At 48.1% G+C, this 26,996-nt stretch overlaps 1 protein-coding gene across 21 annotated transcripts in view; it reads left to right on the top strand.

Annotated features, from left to right (window-relative positions):
- Nucleotides 1–13,995, top strand: part of KIAA1217 (KIAA1217 ortholog) — a 636,400-nt gene extending 622,405 nt beyond the window's left edge. For 6 of the 21 annotated variants that reach the window (XM_036228118.1, XM_036228120.1, XM_036228124.1 and 3 more), the window contains 7 exons: nt 808–971; nt 1,663–1,827; nt 4,924–5,043; nt 8,844–8,921; nt 9,033–10,637; nt 11,165–11,287; nt 11,968–13,995. In XM_036228118.1, the coding sequence (XP_036084011.1) occupies nt 808–971; nt 1,663–1,827; nt 4,924–5,043; nt 8,844–8,921; nt 9,033–10,637; nt 11,165–11,287; nt 11,968–12,462 (2,750 nt within the window). In that variant the 3' untranslated portion in view covers nt 12,463–13,995. Of the gene's footprint in view, nt 1–807; nt 972–1,662; nt 1,828–4,923; nt 5,044–8,843; nt 8,922–9,032; nt 10,638–11,164 lie in introns of all 21 variants that reach the window. The other 15 variants (XM_036228123.1, XM_016124810.2, XM_036228122.1 and 12 more) reach the window with 12 other exon arrangements.
- Nucleotides 13,996–26,996: the final 13,001 nt, after the last annotated feature.

The following is a 26,996-nucleotide window of genomic DNA, read 5'->3' as shown; positions in this document are numbered from 1 at the left end:
AAAGCCCAGCTGGAGGCTGAATTTCCAGTTCCACCACTTTAGTGAGAGCCTTAGTAAAGGTGGAAGTAAAGACTGTAGAAAAAGGAGCTGTTTGTTTGAGTTTTGATTGAGGAGCGTTTTTTCTGGGGAAAGCTGAGCAGGTATCTGCATCTCCAAACCTGTGCTGTCAGTGCTAATTCATAATTTTTGCGTTTCTGCATTTTCTGCTTCCTTTTCTTAGCAGAGAACCTTTTTCCAACCACATGACCGCGACCAAAAAAGTCCACTTTCTCCCTGACTTTGTCCTCTGTTCCCACTTTCCCCACCCCGGCCCTTCCTTGACCAAATGCTACGCTAATGTGCCTCCTGCTAAAGCCATTTTTCAGACTTAGGGGGCAATGGCTTTGGAGGCCAGGCAGGGGGCTCTGGACTTGCCTTCAGGTTCTGCTCCTTCATCTCTCCAATTAATATTCAGCTTTTTTTTGTTTAAAATTTGCTTAGCATTTACAATAAGCCAATAAGCAGTGTTCTAAGTGCCTTGTGTAAATAAAGTCGTTTAATCCTCAAGCACCCCAGTGTAGAAAATATTGGTTTAATACCCATTTAAGAGGTGAAGAAACCAAGGCAGAGAGAGGTTAATCAACTCGTGAAGGGTCTTTCTGGGATTTCACGCCAGTTGGACTTGAGGATCCTATACCATTCATTGTTGCACTATGGAGAGGCTAGAGAAATGTTTAAGTCAAATTGCATTGAATTTACAGAAATATAACAAACTTTCTGGACATCATCTTAAAAGAGGTTATTATGCAATGGCACATTGTTTTCCAGAAGACTCTCCGAACTCAGAACAAGACTTGGACAAGCTGGGGGGGAAGTCCCCACCGCCCCCGCCCCCGCCCCCACGACGGAGCTACCTGCCGGGATCGGGGCTCACCACCACCAGGTCCGGCGACGTGGTCTACACCGGCAGGAGGGAGAACAGCACCACTAAGGTTTGACGGGTGAAGCCCTGGTAAACTGGTTTCAGGGTTCAGATGATTGTCTTAGACAAGGTCCTATACAGTCCCGTTTAGAACGTAAAAAGTAGTGAGGGCAGAGAGGAGAAGCAGAGAGTCGGATAAGCGAAATCGTCAGGAAGCGTTTTATCCTCACGTGACTTTTAGCCACAACTATGCGAAGTGCACATCACAAGCTGCTTCCTCTGCCGGGCGCCATAAGATTGAAAGTGGTGGGGATGGAGGTTGGGGGGGAAGAAGGGGAAGCCAAAGAAAGACCGACTCATAAAGGAAGCCGAGATTAGCGGACACCGTTGTGAGAGTCTGTCCAGAAAGATGTTCGGTGAGCTTAAGCTTCCATTTCACTGGGCAAGTTTCGTCTTTTATGGTCAATGTAAAATTCGAATTTCAAGGAGAGGTAGGAGGGCAGGGCCTTCCTCAAAGTCAATGAATGTTGAAGAGTTACAATTTTATTATAATTCTTCAGTCCATGCACCAAAACGGTGCCTCGCATCAACAAACACCCAAACTCGATGGCAGGTGGACGGAAGAGCCTTCCGGCCCGATTCGCAGAGCTAGGAAGCCAGTGTCCTGGGCAGCGAGGGAACGTGTGTTCTCGTGGTCGCTCCTTCTCTTTGCCAGTACCTGGCGGTGCTAAGCCAGTGCCTGTGGTTTGAATCGTCCACAGGCCAGCAGTGAAGATGCCGGACCAAGCCCACCGGCCAGAGCCACAAGATGTCCAACAGAGGAGCCTGCTTCGGCCTGGACCCCGTCCCCCCCGCCAGTCACTACCTGCTCCTCAAAGGATGAGGAAGAAGAAGAGGAAGGAGACAAAATAATGGCAGAGCTCCAGGTATGAGGATGAGCTGACCGACCGTGGCTCCCTGCCCTTCCCATCGGGGACTCCCGGCTGCGTCTCTCACAGATGCGTTAGCTGGCGAAGAGCCCATGGGCCCGGGCCCTGTAAGCATCCACTCCTGGCCTTGGCCTTGCCTTTTCAAGGATGGTGCTGAACTAGGCTCTCAGCGCACCTTTTAGGTGTGTGTAATGACCAGCCATTTCACAAAATAATTCAGGAAGTTTATACCAAAATCAAGTGCAAGCCTTCCTAGCTCTGGCTGGTGAGATTTACTTTTCTTCCTTTCAATCTAAATAGTCTCTGCTTCATTTCAAAAACAAATAAAAGGAGATGAGAAATACTAGCTATCATCTTGTCTCGATAAGGACTGATTAAAGCCCGTGTCAGCTGAGGTCCCGTTACTTGGTTTTAATACTTAGAATGACTGACTCTGAGTCACGTGGCCTCCTGTACTTCACACCAGGTTCCCGATCGGCGTCAATGTGATCTTTTCAGGTGTTCCGAAAAGCTGAATAATTTTGCTTCCCACTTTCCTCGGCTTATTTGAGAAATGATTCTTTATTTCTAGATTTTTATTTCTTCTCCTTTTTTTCTTTAGATTTTTATTTCCTAACTAATTGCCACAGTCCACTCATAGATTTAAGGGTGGGATGCAGGAGTTGTACCCAAAACTGATCCCACATTCAAATCGTGGTTGCGAATCTGCCCGAGGCGTGCGTTCTGAGACTTGACTATTGGAAGACATATACGCAATTCCTAGACCAAAGTCTGCTCATAAAGTATTTCATTTTGACTCATGCTTATTTATTACAAGATCTTTTTTGCGCTTCCAGCGGTCAGACCACAACCTTCTCAGGGCTCTAAGACGTGCTGCCTTTTCATTTGGAGTAGAACTTGCAAACCATGTCATTGCTACTGCCGCCGTCCTCCTCTGCTCTCCATGGTGATACCTGCCGGAGTGGAGCTGCTCCATGCGTAGGGAACAGAGGGCTGCTGGTCGATGGCCACACGCATGAGCCCTTTGAGCCTTACTGAAACTCAGACTGGCCTGCGACATCCCCTCCGCCAATCAGATTAGTTACAGGTTTTCTGAATGGGTGGAGAATTTCGTTCATAGGAAACTTAGATTTATAAGGTTAGTGACTCATAAAACAGTTGAGAGCGTGGAAGCTCCCATCACGCAGTTATCCAGTGAAGCCCGTCTGGCCGATGATACTGCTGGGGGTCGGTACTTGTCCTAAGGTGTGTAGTCAGATTCTGGGGCCATTTGTTGTAGTATATGTCCCCAAATTATAGCGTGAATTGGTCATGGGCCAGTTTGGTTCAAATAAATGATGGAGCACTACATAATTAATCTTAAATTTGTGCAAGGTGAATAATTACTAAGAAGCAAAGCAGTAGAGACTTTTAAGTTTGTGACTAAACCTGCACTCGTCCCCTAAGAGTCATAATTCAGTTGTTCCAGCCACTTAGACCCCCATCACTTGAGAATATTTCCCTCCATTGAAGTCAGAATTTCTTTGACGCTCTCTCCGAAAGCTTTACAAAACCGGCGTATCTGGCTTCTCATCATCTTATTGGTAACAGCCATCAATGAAGTGTTCTAAGCAGAATGTAATCACGCCCCGTCAGCCCTTCTGCTGGAAGGAACACGAACAGCTACATCAGAGTGTCAGCCAGTGGCCAGGCTGTTCCTTTGCCCCTTGTGGGCTCTAGAGTTAGACACCCCAAGAGTCAGGACAGGGAGCAGCTGCAGCCCCCCAAGTGTAATTGCGGAACAACTTTCCTGCTCCATATCACCGGGCATCAGGAGGAACCACAGACTTCATAGTCAGTGGGGATGGCACATTGTCTTAGTGAGCGGAGCCCTGGGCGCCTCCAGGGCCAGCTGGGACTGGGGGGTCGTCTGAGGGACAGCAGGTTGGATGTCGTTGCAGCAGGAACAGGCAGCCGGCAGAGGTGTGGAAAAGCAGGCTGGGGAAAGAAAGCATCAGCTCCATCCCACCTTAGGACCAAACGTGCTGAAATGTTCACTTGGGGAGGCCACGAGTCATTCTTTCCACCTGCAGAGTTATTGCCTAATGACCGTATTTGACGTCAAGAAAATATGAGAGAATGATTTGAGACAATTCGTTTAAATCAGTGGTTTATAATCCCAGCTGCACGTTCGAATTACATAGGGAGGTTTTTTGTTGTTTTTTTTTAAGTCCTACAGCCTGGAGATTCTGACTTAATTTTTCTCTGGATGAGCCCTGGGTAACAGTATATTTTTTTAAACCAGGAGTTATGTTGAAAACGTGTGGGCTCGGGTTTCCGTCTCTCATGCTCTCACTGTCATACGGTCAGCCTTTTCCACCCTGCAAGCCCAGCCGGGCTTCCTCTGAGTGTTCGCGCGAGTCAGCGTGGGCTCCTGTAACCACGACAAGTGCTCAGAGACGGGTGCAGGGCTCAGGCTGCACCGAGGCCCCTCAGAATCTAAAGAGCATCGCTTTGTTCTAAATGATCCTCGGAACACCTTAGAGCTTGCATGTGTGTGTGTGTGGCGGGGGGGGGGGGGGGGGGGGTACTTGTTACTATTCAGACAGTGGATTAATATGGATGACTTTTATTTTAAGGTTTAAAGGTTTGTAATACCTGGTGCCCTTTTCTCTCTAATTGAGAAAAAAAATGAGTCTACTAAAAAAGAAGTAATGACAAAAAAAAAGAAAGAGCTTCATGTTTTGTTTTAATTCATTTGCATAGTCAATATTTTTGAGAGGTCAAAAGAAAAAGGCTCACGAAGCGCAAATGGGGCGCACTGCACCCCGGACGGGAAGGAAGGGTGTTCTCCCCGAGGGCGGTGTCCTTTCATGGTGCCGTAACGCAGACGTCAGGCGCTTTTGCCCCGGCCCTGCGCCCTCGCCAGCTCTGCCACCCTGAGGCCAGCGAGGAGCAGGTTGTCGCGGTGCCGCCTCCCTGGCCCTGGCGTGACCCGCATGCAGGACGCAGCTGCGGTCCCCACGCCTCTGGCTCGCTCCCCCGCCTGTCCGCCCCCTTCTTCCTCCCCACTGCACTGGGATCCCTGTTAACCTCGGTATTTTAATTCCTTAGGCATTCCAGAAGTGTTCCTTTACGGACGTAAATTCAAACAGTCACGCTGAGCTGTCCCGGGCTGACAGTCACGTTAAAGACTCTAGGCCGGGGGCCACAGTCTCACCCAAGGACAAGAAGGTAACGTGGCACTTGCACGTTTGCCACACGGTGGGACGGCCCTCCTTTCCTGGCTGACACTAACACCGCTCCTGCGCTTGCCTTCCGTGCCCTCTCTTTTTCCTCTCACCGTTTTTTTCTTAACTGATGGAGACCCGGCTTTAGGTTCAGATCAGGGACACCTGCCGGAGGTTTTCAGAGCAGATGTCGTGTTTCTGTGCACAATGTACAGCAGTATGTACAGGATTTAGGCGTCGTCTTCCCAAACTAAAGAATATACACCCCTCAAGATTTTCTAGAATGACTCTTAGAAAAGAAATGAAAAGAAAAAAAAGAAGGGAGGGAGGAAGGAAGGAAGGAAGAAAAGAAGGAAGACAGCAACCAAATATGTAGCACTTTTTCTAATTTTTAACATGGCTTTTAGACCAAAAACAACTCCATTAAAAATAGGTGAAAACCTTTTATTTCAGGAGGAAAACGGGAAAACGCAGGACTGCGTTCCCGCCACCATCTCCAGGTGGACCTCATAGAAACACACGTTTATCTGCACGTGTGTTCAAGGACGCCAAACGGATTTTCTTAAGTATTACAAATTCTGAAAGTGTACCTTCCAAGAGAGTAAGTTTTTAGTATAGTTGCTATGCTAATATACTTTGTGGCATTCAAGTGGCTTCAAAACAAATGTCCTGGCTCTGAAACAAAGTTCGCTGTCATTGTTCAGTACTTTAGGCAAAGGACACGAGCCTGAATGTTTGAACTTCAACATTCATTCACACCTAGAGCTTTTACGATTTAAGGGCATAGAGACATCTTATTTGGATGAAGCCTTCTGTCCAAATTTCAAGATGCAAAGCTTATCGTGACCAGTTCGAGTCCTAATATTTTTCACCGGGAACTTATATTTCAGAATTCAAAGATTCTATCTTTCCTTAAATAAAGTCAGACATATCTGCCACAATATAGCCCAGTCGCTACTCTGCATGGGTGCCTCAGCCCACGGGTAGGTAAGTTCAGTGAGGAAGGCATAGCATCACAGCCCTTAAGGGACACAGTCCTGGGGCTTCTAGCTCCCCGCCGGGAGGTCCTGCCCAGGAGGCGACCTGCTCCCTGGCTCGCAGTCGCCGTGGAGCCCTGTGTCAGATGCCTCTGCCGCATGACTGACGTGACCGTCAGCCGGGCGACGCGGGATCTCTCTGTGAACCAGGGTGCATTTTTTGTTGCTAAATCTTTCTCATGAAGAAAACCTCCTCCTAATTTGAATCAAATCCATGACATCGCATTGAAGATATACTGCTTTTACAGTTTCTGGAATTTCCTCATATGGCCTTGTTGAAACCAGCTAATGGAAGGTTCTGGCTTATCTGAGTTAAATGACGTACTTGGGTCAATGTGACTATTTCTGTCTAAAACCCTGGGAACTTCTCAAGGATCCCTCTGGAGACCATCATTGCCTCATTGTAGAATTTTGCTAATTGGCTCAAAAGTTGCTTGAGATTTCTTGTCCTGTGATTAAAAATCCATATCCCATCGATCTCATTTCAGTCAAGGGTCTATCAGATAATAAGCAGGTCTGTGTTGAGTTGGCCCAACACTGGGTTTAATCACAGATGCTTATTCTGGATAATTACACTCAGAGATTGATCAGTATTAGACTTATAGATGAGTATCATGTATAATATAGGTATCAGACTTGCCCCCAGACTTTGCCATTGTTAACCTTTCCTGCGCTATTCATTAACTCTTCTCTGAATCAAATGTTTTCTTAAAATGTTTCTCCTTCCTTCATGAAGCATTGGCCTAGTACTGGACTCTTATGCGACTTTTCCTAAAACCGTGTCTCTAATTTCAGTTTACTCTCCATATGCATATTAAGCCTGCTTCACCCGTTGTCTTTTCAATCCAAATCTCGGGGCCTATTAACAGATATTAATGAGGTTTAATTACTTTCCATGCAGTCCTGACTACCTAAGAAACATTGTGAGGTTACATGACATTTGTGACCTAGTTACCCCGAATTGAGTCCATACACTTGCTTTGACACGTTGATTCTTTTTCCGGGCCCAGTGATAAAAACGGCAGGTCACGTGAAACCTAAACTTGACATCTTCATCTTAGCGATGTTCCATCCGAGTTTTCCTGCCACCAGATCTGTTTTAAAATACATATCCACGTGGCGGCATTTGAACTATTTAACGAGGGTATAGCATGGGCCCCGACTAATCAGAACAGATGCCAGGCCTGCGCGGCAGCGTGTGGGGCCATCGGATCATCACTGTGGACGTGTCCTCTTTAGATCGTATGCCAGTTCCTTCCCTGATTTCAGGGTGAGTTCTCACGCCAGTCCTAACATACCAGCTCCATTACTTGGAGCCGGGACCTTAGGCCCAGACCTCACGTATTTTTCTTCAAACCTTTTACTTAGTATATTAGTTGTTTGATAATCTAAATTTAAAATCCCACCGGAGATGCTACATTGTCCAACTGCAGCAGCTGAACCACTGCACTCGTTTTGGGGGCCGTGTGGGGGGGCGAGGGGAAGTTCAGCAGGTGGTGTTGGGTGGCGGATGCCGCTCACATCTCGTGTGATCTTTCCGCGTAATTACTAGTGACTTTGTTCCTTGTGTGTTAGTCCTTGAATGCGTATATCCACATTCTTTCCATTTTCAGCCGGGCAGCAGAATTGCTCTGGGTTGACTTTTGGGGGCCTGGGTCACTGCGCTTTGTCAGGTTCTCGTTGCTTTAACCAAAGCGCCTTCTTGGAATTATGTCTCATCCTGCTGGGATCGCCTCTTTCCTCTTGGGCTTCTGCAGCGAGGAGAAAGGACAGCAGAGCCTTGGAAGTGGCGAGGCACAGCCGGGGTTAGTGTTGCTGCAGGGCCCGGGCTCCCTGGCGGAGGGGGCCCCTTTCGTTCCCAACCGGGCTCATACGTTCCAAATCTTTGCGAGAGCCTCAGAAATGCGTGTTTGCTTTGCATCGGAGGATTTAGAGAACAGAATCTGAATTATGATGTCACCATCACCATTCTAGCCTCAAATATCTGTTTTGTAAGTGTTTAGATGATTTTTTTGGCAATCACACTGAATTCGGATTTGATCATCTTGGCTATTATCAGTTTGAATGCTATTTGATACTTTCCTTGGCAAGTGCAAATACAAACTTCAAGTAACTTTCAGTCTGTCATTTGACCAGGGAAAAAGACTCTTTTTTTTCCATCTCAAAGTACTACACCCAACCAATGCAGATGTCCTTATAGGACACTTTCTATTGAAAAAAAGAAAAGGACTGAAATAAGTATCAGGAAGGGACATCAAAAAAAAATCTGGTCTCGTTCCTCAGTTTATAAGCAGGAAAACAGAGGCCCAGAGAGGTTAAGTGACTTGCCTAAAGTAACACAGTTAAGTGGCAGGTCTGGGTCAGAATCGGGATCTTCCCCCTGCTGATGTATTGTGCTCTCTGCAATGCCACACCATTCTCCTGGTTTCAGATTCGGCTCAGCTCACAGTCAGATGTTGAAAAGAGGACGTGTTTGCACAGAATCGGTCCCTTTATTCTCTAACTGCTTTCCCCCGCAAAATTTGAAATTCTCTAACTATTTTGCTAATTGAGATTTTCATCTCACGCAAACATGGGGCAGTTTCGGAAGCTCCAAATGCAGCAGCTCAGAGTAAACAGAGCTGCGGGCTTTGGACTGGTGTGTGACAATGTGCTTGGCCTGCGTGTTTCGGAAGCATAATTAAAGGAACAATTTAGGTATAATCCACTTTGCGGGGAGGGATGTGGTTTTGTGGAGTAACATGTCCTACCTACACTGTTCTACCAGAATTTGGAATTTTTCCATGAAGACGTACGGAAATCTGATGTTGACTTTGAAAATGGCCTCCAAACGGAATCCCGAAAGGTGAGTTCGTCAGATCTGTGTTCCAGCTGATGCCGTGCGGATTCATGCCCTTCCTTTGCAGACCCGGTTCCGATTAACGCGTGTGGTTTCCCCTCCTCCACTGTCTCTCAGGTTGCTGCGGGGGCCCTGACGCCTCGCGACCGTCCTCAGTGGGAAAGAGGAGCAGAGAATCGCGTTTCTGACGCGTCGAGAGCATCAGAATGTAAAGCCGACGTCGTAGTGAAGGAAAATTCTGTATCCAATAAGAGTTTACTTAAAGACGGTAGAAACTATTCCCCCAAAAATGTGTCTAAGGTCGATTCCAGTTTCCCTGGCATTAGTTCATCAGAAGATGAAGTAAGCAAAGGCCCTAAGAGCTCAGGACTGCAGTACCCTGCGTCTGACGCTGAGAATCAGAAAACGAATTGTGGGAACACAAAGGAGATAAGTCAGCAAGGACAAGAAAATACAGATAAGCGTCACCTTGCCTCTCCCACTAGATCAACCGAAATGGGTAGCTGCGATGTCAAAACTCAAGATCAGGGGGTTCCGGTGACAGAGTTGGGTCAAGTTGTGCTAAGGCCCAGGGGGGCTCGGCATGCTAATACGAAGCCTAACGAGGACAGAGACTCAACCCCAAGTTCTCCCACTGAGGAAAACGCACCCGCGGACAACATCGCCTTCATGATCACCAAAACCGCAGTCCAGGTTCTCTCCAGCGGGGAGGTCCGCGACATAGTGAGCAAAAAGGGAGAGGATGTGCAGACGGTGAATATCGATGCCAGGAGAGAGACGACCTTCCGGCAAGAAGGGACTGAAAATGAAGAGCCGGTCGTGCGTCTAGACAAGAAACCGGTCATCATCATTTTCGACGAACCCATGGACATCCGGTCTGCGTACAAGAGACTTTCAACCATATTTGAGGAATGCGATGAGGAATTAGAGAGAATGATGACAGAGGAAAAGATAGAGGAGGAGGAAGAGGAGGAAAACGGAAATGCTGCCGTCCAGAACAACGTCCCCCCAAAGTTCCCTCAGGTGGCCCCGGGCAGGCCGGGATCAGGACTGCGGGCCGGGAGTCGGCTACAGCCACACGTCCCCTCAGCAGAGACAGAGGCACCAGGAGGCCAGGAAAGGAACAACAAGCCCGAGCTGACCACGTGCGGCCCAGCAGACTCCCCCAGCTCAGAGAGCAAGTGCGACGTGACAGATGACCAATTTGAAAGTCCCAAGAAAAAGTTTAAGTTCAAATTCCCGAAGAAGCAGCTCGCCGCCCTCACTCAAGCAATTCTCACGGGAACCAAAACGGGGAAGAAGACCTTGCAGGTGGTGGTCTACGAAGAGGAGGAAGAAGATGGCACCTTGAAGCAGCACAAGGAAGCCAAGCGATTCGAAATTACGAGGTCTTCCCAACCCGAGGACGCCCCCCAGAATATGCTCAGGAGACCAGAGCAGCCTGGTCTGGAGCACACGCCTCCCGTCTCGAGGACCGATGAAATTAGGAAAAACACCTACAGAACGCTGGACAGCCTGGAGCAGACCATCAAACAGCTCGAAAACACCATCAGCGAAATGAGTCCGAAAGCCCTGGCTGACACCGCGTGTTCCTCCAACAGAGATTCTGTTGCCAGCTCGGCCCACTTAGCCCAGGAGGCCTCCCCCCGATCCCTGCTAGTTCTGGAAGAAGCTCCCACTGCCCTAGAAACCCCCTCGTCGATACCCTCAGCGTCACGTAAGGTATCTTGGTCTGACGGAGAATGAAAAGACTCAGCCGCTTTCTTAAATCTGCCATAATCACCATTAGCAAAAAGGCGTCTTGTGATTTACTTGCTTCCTTTTAGGTGGCTCGTGTTTTCGTTGTTGTTTTTTCCTTTTTTTTCCCCTGTCTGTTCGCCACGATGCCTTTCTCTCACAATTTCTCCCTCACCTTCAAAACAACAACAACTAGGTGTCTAACAGCTAATCAGTTCTGTTTTTACCTCTGTGGCTGACTGGTGTTGGGTAAACGCAGGGGTGCCGGGTCATCCATTTGCCGTTGATCTCTGAGACTCACATTAAAATCCGTTTGATCAGTAGTGGAGCAGTGTCTTCTGTTGGATTCTTGGAATTAACCATGGTGATGTCTTCTGGTGTCCGTCTCCTAGGTCTGTCCTGCATGTAGGGCTGTGGCTTCTCACGTTGAGCTTCTCTGCGCACGGTGGGGCGGCCTCGGTGACGGTCTGCTAACGCCCCATCTCTTCCCCTCTCGCCATCCCTTGCCACAGGGCTCTCCTGGGACCCCACAGACCAGCAGGATGCCTGTTCCCATGAGTTCCAAGAACAGACCAGGAAGCCTGGACAAACCCAGCAAGCAGACCAAACTGCAGGATCCCCGCCAATATCGTCAGGTAGTTTTACCTTAAACCCAATTTTGGATGGACATTTTCAGTTAAGAAGCAAGTCACTGACCTAGTTTATACCAAATATTGTTTTTCTTTGTAAGCTATGGTTTACGTAGACATCCTGGATCTGGGGGCATGAAGAAAGTCTAAAAACCTTTGTTGAACTTCTCACCACGCTTTTGCATGCTTGCAATAAAAACATCTTTTACTCCGTGACTCCAAAGTTTAACCGTTAACACAAGTGGCCAGACCAGCCAGCTTGTCTTTGGTGAAGGGAGTGGTTCATCAGAACACCTGGGGAGACCGAGCCAGACACACCTGTTGTCGAGCTGTCCTGAAAGTCACCCGTACTAACGTATATGTCAACCGCGTTGCATTAGAGGCTCATTAACCCTCCGTCACGCTGTCCCGCCCCCCACCCCGTAACCACCCAGAGGCATGGCCGACCCAGCACCGGAAATGGTCTTCCTTTTTTCCTGTTCTGCACATCCTCTGCTCTGTACTTTGGGGGTTTCTGCCAGGTCCAGTACAGCCACAGCAAGACTTAGCTCAGGCCTTGAACTCGTTTTGGTTTGGTTCGGTGTCTTTTATTGAATTATTCTCAGGAGGGCTGTGTTGCCAGACCCTGTGGGACGATCATGTTACCAGCTTTCTGACAGACTGTCTCCCGCCATCTTTGTTCGCAGGCTAATGGAAGTGCTAAGAAAGCTGGTGGGGACTGTAAGCCTACTTTCCCCTCCTTACCTGCTTCTAAGATTCCAGCCCTTTCTCCCAGCTCTGGGAAAGGCGGGTCTCTACCCTCTGCTAGTGGTGACAGCTCTAACTTCCCTAATCCAGCTGCTTCTAAGCCATCGGCTACCTCTAACCCTCTCAGCCCCCAAACAGGACGGTCTGCTCCCTCTGCCTCCCTCATCCCCTCTGTCTCTAATGGCTCCTTAAAGTTTCAGAGCCCCACTCACACAGGTAAAGGTCACCATCTTTCATTCTCACTGCAGACTCCAAATGGCCGAGCAGCCCCCCCTTCCTGCTCCTCCTCCCCTCCCTCCCCTGCCTCCCCCACTTCACTGAATCAGGGCGCCAAGAGTATCAGGACCATCCATACTCCTAGCCTCACCAGCTACAAGGCACAGAACGGAAGTTCGAGCAAAGCCACCCCATCCACAGCAAAGGAAACCTCCTAAAGGCCAAATTCTATTAGGCACAAGTTGGAGTTACAGTTAAAGATTCAAAAAAAAAAAATTAACAGACTTCAACAACTGTTTCCACAAGAGAATGTAACATATTGCCGTACTGTTTGAGGCTTAACGCCACGTATGTGTGAAGTACTGGATTAATAGATTTCAGTAAAGCTTATTTGTTTGTTTATTCTTTTACTTTGTTGCTGTTGTAATTACATAGTGTCAGCTGTTTATATTCAATACCTGTTAAATGAAGAAAGCACGTGTTACCGAAAAAGTACGAGAGAATATGACGAGAGAAAGGTGTGTGTGAGACAGGAAAAAAATGTATTCAGCATGTAAAACATGTACGATCCCAGAATTTTAGTATGTTTTGTATAAAAATATTTTTCATTACGGAGACTAGAACTGAACAGAGAAATACACAAGTGTGACTATACAAATTGTAAAACAGATACTATAATATTTCCTTTTATTTTAGTGTTATTTAGCTTTATTACAGATTTCTATTTTTGTCAGAACTTCATGGTTCCTTTCAAGATCTTTTTTGCCAAGACATTTTGATACTATAGCATTGTACATTTGAAAGTAGTGTGCTAGACAATAAGCCAATGAACTTCTGCACAAGCCAACACAGAGGCATATGTGGAAAGCAATTTATCAAACCAATTGCACTGCCATGAGAATTATGTATAATAATTTGCCAGCCCAAGCAAGCTAGTTTTCTTTGCTTTTCTTTCTTTCTTTTTTTCTTTTTTTTTTTCTTTTTTTTCCTTAACATATTGGGATTCTCTAGTTATTTTCTTTGCAGTGTCTAACCTCTTTCTTTGATTTCTGAGACCTGGTAACCCACACTGTTGCATTGTGGATTTTAAAATGTACACTTCTGTATGGTTCTGTAAACTGACAAACTTTTGTAAATATATAAATAGACATAAAAATACCATATGTGACAGCACACAGAGTAGTTTTCCCACACCAAAGTTAATTTTTATGCATGCTTTAAAAACATATATTGGGATGGGCAGAAATGGGACTATCCGTACATTTTTAAAAAAAGCAACAAGTTTGCACAACTAGAGTGTTTTTGTAAATAAATGTATTTGTATAACACAGTCATGTAATATACAGAACTATAAGCAGAGACTTTGCAAAACTAAATAAAGGGCTGCATGCTTATTATTTTTTTGGACCTTGTCACTTATAGCTACTTCCTAGTCAAAGAAAAAAAAAATGCAACTGTTGCCAGGTTAAATGGTTTTGGCTTTGAGGGCATTATAAATAACATGTAACCAGCCGCAACCGGTTTTCTGAAAGCTGTATTTCTCTAAACACTCTGGGGTGACCCACAATGAGTTCTTGATGATTGAGGTGCCTTCCGATGCAATGTGCTGACTCCCTTCTCTGTGGCTTATCAGGGTTTGGCTAACAAAAAGCAAACCTGGGTACCGTTTCCCCCCAGAGTGTCTCTTACTTTCTCTTTCCTGTTTAAATTTCCAATAGAAGCAAAGCAGAAATAAAATGTCTTTATCACTAGGAATTATTATATTTTTTTATTTCTCAAAAATTTATTTCTCAAAAATACTGTTGGTCTAGAGGGAAATCATGCTAGTGGCAATACACTTTGTTTTCCTTTAAAACACAGGGATAAAAGTTTAAAAATAATACCGAGGTTATGAATTGACTACAAGAACCACCTCAGGAACCTGCTTATCATTAATTTTTTGCCTCCCAAGTATTTAACTTGCTGGTTTGATGTAAAGTGCGAATATTCTTAATACCATAGCACTCACTGGGTTGTTAGTGTTTACAGCCTCCGGGCTTACTGAGCCGGCATCCCTTCACCGGAAGTAATTTATCATATCTCTACTCATTACAGTGATCGTAATCACGTTTCAGGGAGGGCTCAGGAACGTTATCTTACCCCTTTTAGGTATAAAAGTTTCCACCATTTCAATCATGTCCCATAATCAACTCGACAACTGTGCTATGTTAAAGGCTATGCACCAGCTAGCTGATTCGTGCCAGTTTATTGGCCCCTGTGTGTGCACAAGCCGAGACTTCCTGGTGAGCAGCTATGCAATAGATAGTGGCTCAGGTGTCCAGTTTAACCTGAGACTTCCCGGTGCTCGGGCAGGACATACAGGAGATGGTCAGTGTCAGCAGAGGGCAGCCGGCCTCCTGGGGAAACTGGAGGAGAAACCGTGTAACTGCAGAAGCCCAATCAGATGTGCGCAGCTGCCCGTGACAAAGCTGAACGCGGAGCTCGGTTAACATCCGCAGTGGGTGACGCGAGATGGGATGAGCTGCTGGACCTTCAGGGTTTGGTAAAGAGCTATTAGCAGACGGACTACTACATTGTCGTTTACGCTCATCTCTCAGCTACCAAATCACTGTATCTGAAAAAGATTCTTAGAACTAAATCACGGGGGGTGGCTCAGGTTCGCTCCACAGTCCGGAATTGGTGCTGCCTCCTGGTTGTCAAACCTGGAACATGATCCGTTCCCTCACCAGTTAATAGAGAATAATAATAATAAAACCTGCCCCGTAGGACCGTCGGAAGGATTAAATGGGATGTATAGGAAATTCCATACATCACGCCCTCAGTAATGGTCAGTTAAGGATGTCGTCACCATTCTCTCTGCTGCAATGATGGCGGGACACTGTTCCTTCCCTGGAGAGGCTCGGGGTCCAATGGGGAGGGGGCGGCGCAGGCGCAGGCGGGCGGGCGAGTCGGGCGAGGCAGGTGGTTTCATGCAGGCGATGTTGGTGTTTGGCCCTCCCGGGTCCAATGCCGAACTTCTAATAGTGTCACAGCCCTGAAGAGGCCGCTTTTCTTGGAATGCTGCTCGTGAATGGAATTCTTTCCAACGCATAACAGAAGTGTATGCAAACTTGGAACAAAGCCAGGGCCCAGGAACCACGGGCACGGGAGTGTGGTCCTTCCGTGGGGTTGCGGTTGCAGGCTTGGGAGATGCACCCAGATCGGCTGGAGCTGATGCCAGTCCCTGAGCCAGCGCCAGGCGCAACGCACCTGTGAGGAACAGCGGGCCCGTCCGTGGGGCGCCGAGAGCCGGGTTGGCCGCTCTCTTTCCTCCCTTCTCCACGGTTCTGTGCATGCGAAGGCATTTGACAGCCACCGGGAGCTTTTTGGGAGGGAGTAGAAAAATGGCAGTTGCTTCTACCCAATACTCAAAAGGTGGTTTTGTCAACGTAACCAGGTGGCATCCTTCGGCAAAATGCCACTGGCCGCAGGCAACCTTGTGCACTCTGATCTATGCTCCTGTGGAAATAATGTCCCGAAAAAGAAAGGTGATCACGAGCATTTTTGAGGAGAGGATGCGGGCTGTCCAGGACGCTTGGCCACCCAGCTTCAGAGCCACCATAGAGGCCGGGAGTCACCAGCTTCTGCGCGCACCGCGCCCCGAAATGGCTCGCTCTAGCGGCGCGCATGGCTCCATATCGCTCCGCACACCGCCCGTTTTTCAGTCCCTGTCTTGGATTTCATTAAAGGCTTTACCAACACAGATTCCATATTAAGCAAATGAAATCAAGTCCCTTTTCTATTGACAAAAGGCAATAGGGACCAATCCTGCACCTTTCTCCATCAACATGCCTCTCTGCAGGGAGTAGGAACACAGATGATCCCAAACGCTGTTGTGCGACAGTCCTGCCATTCTGTCTGGCAAAAACAGTGTTAGATTAGATCTGAAATTGGAGATCTAAGACTCCTTGGATTCGCAAGGACGGCAAAGTTCATCTTGGATCCGCTCAGTCTCCTTTCTAGGGTCTCACCCCCTTTCCGATTGTGTGCTCAAGGGACTGTATGAACCAGTTGCTGAGTCTGGGGCCTGGTCTCTCAGCCAGAAAAGGGCCTTGCGGGCCTGGTCCCTGCCCTGTCCGCTTCCTGAACCTTGAGGAGTGCTTTTTGCTGTGCCGTCAGCTCCATGAAACCAAGGTAAGAGGCTGTCCTATAAGAAAGAGTTCAGTCACCTGGAAATGGAGTCAGGGAAGGGAACTTGCAGGAATAAATAGATCATTGTATGGCGATGGCAGTCAACATTCTTCATTTCCACAAATGAACAAAGTCCCACAATGGAAGGGGCCTTGCCAGGTCTGCCACACCTTACAGGTCCCGACAAAGAATGTCCTTTCACTGAGTGACCCCAGAGAGGTCATGACTCCCTTCTGCCCTTTCTGGCTAAAATTCCTCAGAGGAGGCAAAGCAGGATCTGGCCGCTCTCTGCCCTTGGTCTCACTCGAATCGCCCGCCTCATCGCTCCCTCTGTTCCTGCCCTGTTGTCTGTTCTGCCCATCAGACAAGCCAGAGCCAAGAGGTGCTCTTTCTGCCTGGAATATTCTCTCCAAGAAACCTGGGTCAGGAACCTGGCTATGGTCACCATCTACTTCATAGCACTTAGGGGGGCTCTGAAGTATATGATGGAGTGAAGTGGCCAATAAAAATTAATAAATACAGGAATTAGATACACCCAGAAGGGCCCATAGCAGGACCTGATAAAAAATATGAAAGACCGTGCTCTTCTGTGGAGACAGGGCTGGTGGAGGGGGGGGGGCGAGGGGCGCAGCTCACATGGTTCCTGCTACTCATACCATCCAGAACTAAAACACCTTTAAGATGTGGCAGTATTTTAAGAACTGCTTACTTGCTGCCACCTGGTGGTCATTTCTGGAACTTCCTCTAGGAGACTATTGCCAGCCCTGCTCACTAAACCTCTCAACCTCTTTCATCTGAGTTTTGCCACAGTTGTAAAAATGCACAACGCACAAGCAATATGTAGCCATGGCCCTGGACAGATGGGTGAGGAAAGTGGCATTTGGTTTCATCCCGGGGACTCAGAATTTCTACCTCCCATCATTCCTATTTGGGAGGAAAGTGCTGATACGCTAAAGCACAGGAAAATGACCGTTTCCTTCCAAGCTCTTTGGGGTTATCAGAAGAGGGCAATGATTGATCAGAGGGTTGAGCGTTCAGGGGTGGAGTTACAAATATCGGACGGCAGAACTGTAGTGGACGCCCTAACCCCCAGCATGACGGTTTTTGGAGATGAGGCCTTTGGGAGGTAATGGAAGTTAGATGAGGTCGTGACATCGAGGCCCTCGTGATGGGATTGATGCCCTACAAGGAGAGGCTCAGAGGGGGGTGCCTGCAAGCCAGGAAGAGGGCTCTCGCCAGAGCCTGACCATGCTGGCAGCCTGATCTGGATCCAGAGCCGTGAGACAAAAGTCTGTTGTTTAAGCTCCCCGTGTGTGGTGTGTGTTACGTCGGCCCGAGCTGGTAAGACAAGAACCGGGGCAGAATCCCCTGGGAACTCACGCCCTTGGGCAGGAATGCCAGTCCCTTCCAGACAGCCCGCCGTCCATTTCGCTGTGGTCACCATGAACTTGCTGTTTCATGTCTACTTGTGGAATTTCTGGAGGACGTACTGCCATCCGCCACAGGGGTGAGGGAGCTAGAGGCTGTAAACACATGGGGTAAGAAGGAAGCCACGAGGGGCCCTGACTCAGCTGAGCTAACCAAAGCTGTGGTTCGAATTCTGAGCCATGTGGCCCCTAGGCTACACGTGGCAATTCACCCGGTGAGGAATTTATACGTGTCCCGTTACATTTACAGCTGTTAGAATCAACAGATCATTCCAGGTGCATTGTAATAAAATCCAAACCCTTTACCAGGGCCTGCGGAGCTGTACTGTGCGGCTCCTGCCCACCCAGCCTCCTAGTGACTCTGCAGGCACGTTTCGCCTGATAAGAGAACGCAAAGACATGACCTGTGGGTATCAGTAACTCTGAGCTTGTGGGTAGCTCTTCTTGCCCCCCAAAGTCACATTAGAACCATGGAGGAGATATGCGGAATTTTCTCCTATAACAAAGAGTCGTGTTCTACCAACAACAGGTGGACAAGTTCTGCCTTGGCATCCTTTCAAGGTGCAGCTGTCAGTACTTCCGCCCGTCAGTGCTTCCGCTGTCCAGGTCCTCAGCTGTCGCACGGCGTGAAAGCCGCCAAAGGCCAGGCCGCTCAGAGCTGTTCTGGCTGTTGGAAGCACGGAGCCCCCTGTTCTCTCATCAACTTCCCCGGGCAGAGTGGAGCCCTCCGTCTCCTGGTGACCAATACTTATCTCAGCGCTTCTCAGCCAGGGGCCATCTTGCCCCCTCCCCACCCTCCCACCCCGCTCCCAAGACTTTTAGTAGTGTCTGGAGACATTTTTGGTTCTCACAATTGGGAGGAATGGGGGTGCTGCTGACATCTAGTGGGCAGAGGCCAGAGGTGCTGCTCAACAGCCTACACTGGCCTGGCCGAGCCCCCACAACCAGGAAAGACCAGGCCCAAATGTCAGCAGGCCAGAGAGGCTCTGCTGGTTGTATCACATTTTAGAGGCGAAGCACTTCCCTTTGAGGGGATCTCCTACATGGGCAGCTGGCTGAGACACAGTGTGGCCCCCAGGGGCCGAAGGAAAAGGTGCCTCCTACGACCCGCAGGCCCCAGGCCACCTTCTCTCGCCCCCCGGGGACCCTGCTCCCTCTTTTTGCCTGCACAATGTAGCCTGTTCAAACTTTTGCCTTTTCACGTTTATTGTAAGTTCAGTTCTCCTGTTACAAATATGGTTTTGAAGGGAGAGGGACGGCCACATAAATGCCCTTAGACATCATGGTCCTGTCCCCTCACAGTCACTCGGAATGGGAACAGCAAGACGAGCCTATGGCTTCAGGTGTGACCATCCAGAAGAACCAGCTGTGGGGCTCGAAAACCTCACAGGCCCGGGAGGAGGCCGGCCGCGTGTGTCGGAGAAGCTCTCTGATTTGAAGCTCGCTGAGGTACACAGCTCTACCTCAAAGGTCCACCAGGTGGCACCAAACCCCTCCACCTGGCTCTCAGCTGCTGCTTGGGGTAGCAGGTGGAGGTCAACCTGACCTCTGCGGCTTCCCTCGACCAAACCGAGCGTTACGTGACCTGTTCTTCTGAGCCGTGTATGGCTGGGGGTTGAGGAGCAGCTAACCTGAGGACATTCCCGTAGCGGCAGGGACTCAGCATCGCGGGAGAGCGGCCCGGAGCTGCCGTTAGGAGGGAGCTGGTGGAGGAGAGGGAGGAACAGGCAGAGGTGCCTGGAGAAGCCGCGCGGTCTGGGTAGAGAAGCCGCGAGCCCCAGGAGAAGAGAACGGAGTTGGGTGGGTCTGAGTCCCAGGTGCTGACTGCATTTCTGGCTGCTTTTCGGGCCCAGTGCCAGTTCTGAGGCACCAGCGGACTAATTCCTGGAGATAATCACGGGGTTCTTGCTTCTACGTAGAACGTGCTACACCCCAGCATGCTCTAAGGCCCCGCGGATGTGTCCGCTTTGGAAAATCACGTGGGTGAGGTACGCGCAAAGCGAGGGCTCCCTGAAAAGCGAGGGTCCGACCTGGGGTGACCTGAGATCTCGAGATCTTTCACCCCAGCAAAAATAAAGGATCCCACAAATGTAGTCAGAGCTCCCAAATAGAGAAACTGCTAAGGGGGAAGGGGCAGTTAGGAAAACCTCACGGGGAGCTGTCATTGGAGCCTTGTTAGAAAGCGGGAAGTAATGAGGCACAGAGGTCCATAAAGCATCAAATGCAAATGATGCTCTGTGCGTGGCTTGGGAGATAACCCTGAGAGGACCAGCGTGGGAGCACCGAGATGGGCTGGTGGGCTGCAGAGGCAGGTGGGCTCCTGGACGCGATGCTCAAGGGTTTTGCCTAATAATTAGGCCACCTCAACCTGCCCCTAGCTATTCTGGCCCTTGGCCCTTGAGGAGGCCAGGACCACCCTAAATGGCCTTGAGGCCTCCCCCCACTGCTGACTTGAGTCAAGGGCACGAAACCTACAGCGCCACCACGTCTAGTCTATCATATGGGCAATCGTATGAGGTCCCAGCAAAACTCAACCCCTGTCTGACCTCAAAGAGCTCGAAATGCAGCAAAAAGGTGGGACGGCAGAGACACAGACCACTGCGGTGCTGGAAAGGGTGCAGGGGCAGGCCGGAGCCTGGCGCCGGGAGGACCTCGCTCACCCACAGGTGACGAGGAGAAAGGGAGGTCCATGCAGAGAAGCGAAGCCAGGACGAATGGTGCCGTAGGGGAGCAGCAGAGATAGTGTCACAAAACAGGTTGGAACCAAAATAAGAAGGGCCCTGCACACCGAGCAACCAAGTTAACGATTTTCTTTACAGGAAAAAGGAAAGTACCAGTGGATGTTAAGCAGAAGGGACACGATGTGCGTCTTGAAGACTGTTTTGGAGGGGTTTGGGGAATGAGGAAAGGGAGCTCGGGGCTGAGCGCTGAGAGGGTTCGTGAGCATGCGCTGTGGCTGTGCAGAAGCTGAGGGGACAGACAGACCAAGGAGTGACTCCCCCTGGCGTCTGATCGGATGTGCGGGACTGGGTGTCTCCGCTTGGCCCAGAGTCTCGCTTCTCCCGCCCCTTCATGCCACCTCTCTGCCTTCTGCAAAATTAAAACATCCTGCTTGCCCGAGGATGACCTTCAGAGAGAAGCTATCTGAATGCCACCAACACTAGCCACTGCGCAGGCCGCCAGGCGCATGTCCTCGTTCCGTGGCCATAGCGATACCAGACGCTTCTGGCAAGATGGTAGCACCAAGAAAAATTGACAATGGTGGGGGAAAATTTAGTTGTTATTTTTAACCGGAGATAAAAGTTTTTCAAAATTAGCTCAATATCGGCTCAAGTTCAGTCACACCAAAGCCAGCGAGAGGACGGACCTCCCAGAGAATGCCGTGACACTTTCTCGGCTTTCTCACCGAACCACTATTCCAGGTGCAGCCGCCCCGCCTACTCCCCCTGGGCTCTAACTCCCCCGCTCTGGGTCAGAACCAGAACTGCCCGGCCTTACTTGCTTTGAGAAAGAATGCCACCCCCCACCCGCTCATCCCGTGCAGTGGCAACGGCCAACGTGTCCCGGCGAGAAGAGCTCAGTGCCCTCAGATAAAGCCCTGCATGGCCTGCAGCCCAGCCGACAGGCAAGCGTGCAGGCGTGGGAAGTCAGGCCAGGCCGACCTCCGTGACAACCACCGGAGCATCAGGGAACAGAAGTGGCTTTGCGCCAGGCTGCCTTCCGGCCACAAAGTAGAAAAGACCAAGTGTTGCTTTGAGTGAGTGACCCGATCGCCTTCCTCCTCCCAAGACCTCACATTCTTCCAGTGGGGACCAGGGCTGGAGAGTGGCACCTGGGGGAAGGTGGCCATCGTTCCGGAGGGGAGGGGAGAGGAAGGGCGAGGAACGGATGGACTGGGGGTGATGTGCCATTATGGCTCTGAAGTCGGGGAGAGCAGCAGCAACGCCGTGATGGCTTCCGGAAGCTGAGAAGCATCGGACTCCAGAGACCTCGAGTCAAGAAAAAAAAAAAAACCAGGTGACAACTGCAAAGCCAGAGCGTTGTGAGTGGGAGAGCTTCGGGGATACGAAGAAGAGACACTTCTAGAATGTGGCTGCTGAGCGAGAGAGCTCCAGGCTCGTTCCTAATCATTGCAGATCTGTTATGTTCTGTTTTTAAGAAAAGAATTGTGCGTGCCAAGCCTGCGTTTGGATGTCAAACGGGAACTGAGCTTGGTGATACTGTTTAGTTTGAATATATGTATTATATCGCCCTAGGAAATGGCTTTCATTTGCAGAAAATGAAATAAACTTAAATAAAGCATTTTTCGGAAGGGAGTTTTATTTCTCAGAGCCCTTACTCTGGATTTAGCTTCCCTATGAAAAACTGAGGCTGCTTATGAAAATGACTCAGCATCAGTAATTAAAAGCACATTTAAATTACATATCTAGGAGAAATTCAAAGTGTTTAGACAATCAAGTCATGTTCTGTAGGTCCTCTATATTTTCTCCTTGATACACTTCGCCCATTTTAGAAAAACCTCATCTATAGAGAAAAACCTGAAATATCACAATTGGAAATCCTTAAGTGACTGGCAGATTTAATTCAGATTCATAACACTGACCTGATGTCTTCATTTACTTTTATGTTCTTGTTACAAAGAGGTAGAAGTCTCTCAATTTTATAACTCCTAATATTCTGTTGCTAAAACAAAAACTGGAACCATTGGAGTCAGTCTGTCGGATTCTGATGACATCGCTGGGTACGCCTGGGGGTCTGACCCTGGGGGGAAGCCATTTGTCGTTCCTAGCTCCACAATCTTGGACCAATGGCTTCATCTCTGCCTCAGTTTCCTCATCTGTAAGAAAGGGATGTTATATTTCTGTATCATCAGGACTAGGTTCAGCTGCACATGGCATTAAGCCAAAATAACAATGGCTTAAACCAGAGAGAAGTCTGTCCCTCCCTCCTGTCCCAGCCCCCGGGGGTGGGGTCCACTGCTGGTGTGGCAGTCCGCGGTGTAAGGTGTGCAGGCTCCCCCATGCGAGGCTCCCGTTCCCAGGGCACCTCGTGGTTCCAGCGGGCTCCAGGCTCTTTTTGGGGGGAAGAGGGAAGCGGGCAGAAGTCTGTGCCTCTCCCTTCAGGAACAACTTGCTGGAAGTCACATAAACCACTTCCAGACAGTCGGCAAGATCTCAGTCACGTGGCCACGCTGTCTTTATGAGCAGGAACCAGGAAATAAGCAAGGGGCCTCTGTGCACAATCAGTTTCACTGGGCGACTGAGGATTCAGAGTGTGGACTCGTGGAAACACCACGAACAGTGCCTGGTACGTCATCCCCGCTCACATCACCGAGCGCTGTCATCGTCCTGCATGGAGTGGCGGAGAGAGGGTTTGGCACTGAGGACATGTACCTGTCCAAAGAACTCGCCCCTCAATTGTCTGTTTCTCTTCTTTCTTATCCCTGAGTGGACACTGGGGTCGGGGCTGAGGAGAGAGGCCGAAGGGCTGCACCTTCTTCATTCAAGGGCATCTAATTCACGGCAGGAGCCCGGCTGGTGACTGGGGCTTACAGCAGAGGGTGCAGTGGCCCCGTGCAGTGGGCCGGGCGATCGGGGCGGCCGGCATGCGAGGCTTGGGGGAGCCGCAAGCATACACTCTCATAACGGGTGGCTGCTCCCCTGTCACTGTTCAGGAGAACCGTGGGATCGTGGGACCAGTGCTGCCAGACTTTCCCATTTTTAAAAAGATCAGGATTTTCATCTGACATCTCTTTTTGTTCCCCTTGAACACTTCTTATGACGGCCACAGGCACGCGATCAGTCCTCTAAGAACCCACGAGGTGAAGATGATTAGGTGAGGGGTAGGCTGGAAAACGCCACGAGGAGCCGCCGCTGGAGGACGTGCGTGTGAAGCCTTACGAGGCGAGGTCCCACAGAAGAGACCTTGCGGTGGGGGTGGAGCTGAACCGGTCTGGCTGGCGCCTTCCTTCAGTCTGCGGCCCCTTCTCAGCAGGACGAGGAACTCAAAGAAGGAAGTCCGAATGCTTAAGCTACAAGTTTCTGATCCAAGAGTTTCGTTTGCATGATGTCTGCTCAATGTGGGCTGGAGGAATGGGAAGATCACCATTTCCCAACATGTAAAATGTTATCCATCCTAGAAATATAATGCAGCGTTCATTTTCAAGAGAACCAAGTCACATTTCCGCCACCCCCTGTAAGAAAGGTACCAGCATGAGATCAGTTTGCTCATTCCTTCCTTGACTGATGTCTTCCCAGGGTGGGGGTAGGAGGTGTCTGCTAGCCAGTGAGAATCAGCCAGTAGGAACGGCCAGAAAGATGGATCGAAGCCCTGGCCTGCCTCCTCATCCACAGCTAGGGGGTCCCAAGGGGCTGCCCTTAGATCTTCCGAACGGGTCAGTCATAGAAAATGGAAAGGAAATTATTGGATATTTCTCCTTCTAAGAATCTGCTAGAAGTAAAAATTTGGAATGTTAAAAAAGTCAACACACACTAAGGGAAATAATAAGAATTCTTTACGTCGGTTGTCTTGAACAGAATGAATCAAGACAACCAGTTACAAATTTCAAGTTCTCTCTGTCTGCTTGAAAATTGAAATGAAGGAGACTGATTCTTTTTGTGACTAATACAGTCTAAAAATGTCTATGCTTGTTGCCTGGGTTAAGAGGATTTGATTTCTTGGTGTCTGACATGAACCACAGAAGAGTGAAATATTGTAAGGTCACCTGGCTTCACAGGGCCTCTGGCTGGTTTTAATTACTGATAGACTTTTACTCTATGATTCTGAAGATAATGGTTTCCCTAAGCAAACTGTCCAGAGGCTCCCGTGTGACTCTGTGAACTACTAGGAAGAGGAAGTTGACTTTCAAAGCCACAGACTAAGTGGATAACAAAACGCTTTGTTCCTCCTCCCCTAACTCTGAAAAGCATCCTTTGTGTATTCTTAAAAATAGAAAAAGAGAAAACTATCGTTTGCGTATACCAAACTCCATACACACACAACAATAAGTGTGTACTTTTTTGGCAAGCTAATGATAAAATTACAAATCTATTATTCTGATTTGTATAAATAGAAACTGTAACACATGTTTTTTAACACTTGAAAAAAACAGAATCATCATAAGCACGAGTCAGTAGAAACACAAATGAAAGAATCAGACCTGATAAAATTGAAGTTATGGTATCAGATTCAAAATATAACAACAGCCAACACGTGTAGCAACAACTATGAGATAAGGGTCATTATTGCCTTCATTTTACATGTGAGGAAACTGAGACACAGTCGTCAATGGCAGAGCCTACATTTGGAGTCAGGCAGTCTAGTTCTAGAATTCATGCTAAAATAAATGTGTTTAATATTTTACAGAAATAAAAGAGGGCATAAGATGTGATGCAAACAAAAAGAGAGCTCAGAAACTCACTGGGTAGATGCAACTGCAGAGTAGACATGGCCGAAAGTAAAATCGTGGATGGGAAAGCAGCTCTGAAGAAGTTACCCAGACGCAGCAGAGGGAGGAGAGACATCAGATACGAACAGAGGGCGAGGGACGTGGACGGCCGATTGAGCTTATTCCACACACATTTAATAGGCGTCCCTGATAGAGATAATAAAGGGGGAGAGTGAAAGCTGAGATGTAAAAATACCAACCCTCAGTTTTAGAAAACCAAAGACATTCTAAGCAGGACAATAAAAAGAAATCCATGCCTCCACACATTATAGCAAAGCCTCAGAATACCAAAGACAGAGACAATCTTAAAATCATCCAGGAGTCCAGGTAACGGAGTAGCTACACAGACCTAGGTAGACTCCTGATTCATAGCACCAGCACAATCCCAGAGAGGAGGGGCGAGTAGCTCCAAGACACTGAGGGGACCTACTGCTGTCCTCCTATAACTGTGTATCCAGCCAAATGGCCTTTCTGGAGTGAAGGCAAAACGATTACATTTCAGGATAAAGAAAAGCTGAAAATGTTTATCACCAGCTGACTCTCGCTAAAGGAACTTCTGGAAGATGTCATTCAGGTAGAATGGTCCTAGGCATTATTAGCCTGTGGTACAAGAAGGAATAGTGACCCATGAAAATGGTCATGTGTGAGCAAATCTAACATTGACATTGACTATCTAAAGCAATGATGTCCACTTTATGGCGTAAGATAAAAATAAAATGCTGGAAAATGATAGTAGATAAATTGGAATCAAAGCGTGCTTAGATCTTTGTATATCTTGGCTGGAAGGTATAGCTACTGATTCAATTTAAAGTTATTTAGTATGCATACTAAAGTTTCTGGGGTATCTACTAAAAAGATACAGATTAGATGAAAGAAAAATGGGAAGAGGAAACTATCAATCGCTCCAAATTAAGGTGAGGATGAAAAGAAACAATAAAACAACAGATGACAGAACGGCGATCAATGTGAAAAGACTGACCGTGAAAGTTAAATGACAGTTTGTCAGACTAATGTAAAAACAAGAAAAAGGAAAGGGAAGGAAATGCAGCCACGTGCTACTTATAAGGACAAACAATATACAGAGATGTAGAAAGGTTAAAGACTAAAAAATAGAAAAAATATGCAAGCGAATACAAAATAAACCTCGTGTAACTATAGTTACTTATGGCAAAATAAAAAATAGGTTCAAATAAAAAATAAAGATGAATCACAGAATATGATCAAAGTCTAATCATTGTGTAGAATCACAACAGTTCTTACGAGACGCAGGAGGTTACAGCAATTCTAAACTTGTGATGTAGACTCAAAAAGTCTCCAAAAGCAAAAAGAAAAATAATAAAACAAGGAGAAAGTGACAAATCCATCATCCCGCTGGGAAACCACCACTAGTAATCGATCAGGTTCTAAAAACCAGGAAGGGTAATGGTTTGAAAATCTCAATGGACATAGAATCGCGTGTGCCTTGTAACTGGAGAGTGAATGTATTTGCCAGACATGCACAGAACATTAATCCAAGAACGAGGATCATATAACCTACCTACACATTCTACCACAATGCAATTAAGTTTAGAAAGAATTACAAAAAGATAAACTAGAAAACCCCATATCTTTGGGAAATTTAAAACAACATACTTCTAAATAACACGTGTATCAAGAAGAAATTAGAATGGAACCTTAAAAATACTTAGCATAATAACTTGTTGGATAT

Source organism: Rousettus aegyptiacus, unplaced genomic scaffold (assembly GCF_014176215.1).
Source record: "Rousettus aegyptiacus isolate mRouAeg1 unplaced genomic scaffold, mRouAeg1.p scaffold_m13_p_10, whole genome shotgun sequence".
Taxonomy (NCBI): domain Eukaryota; kingdom Metazoa; phylum Chordata; class Mammalia; order Chiroptera; family Pteropodidae; genus Rousettus; species Rousettus aegyptiacus.
This window is presented reverse-complemented; position numbering and strand designations above follow the sequence as displayed.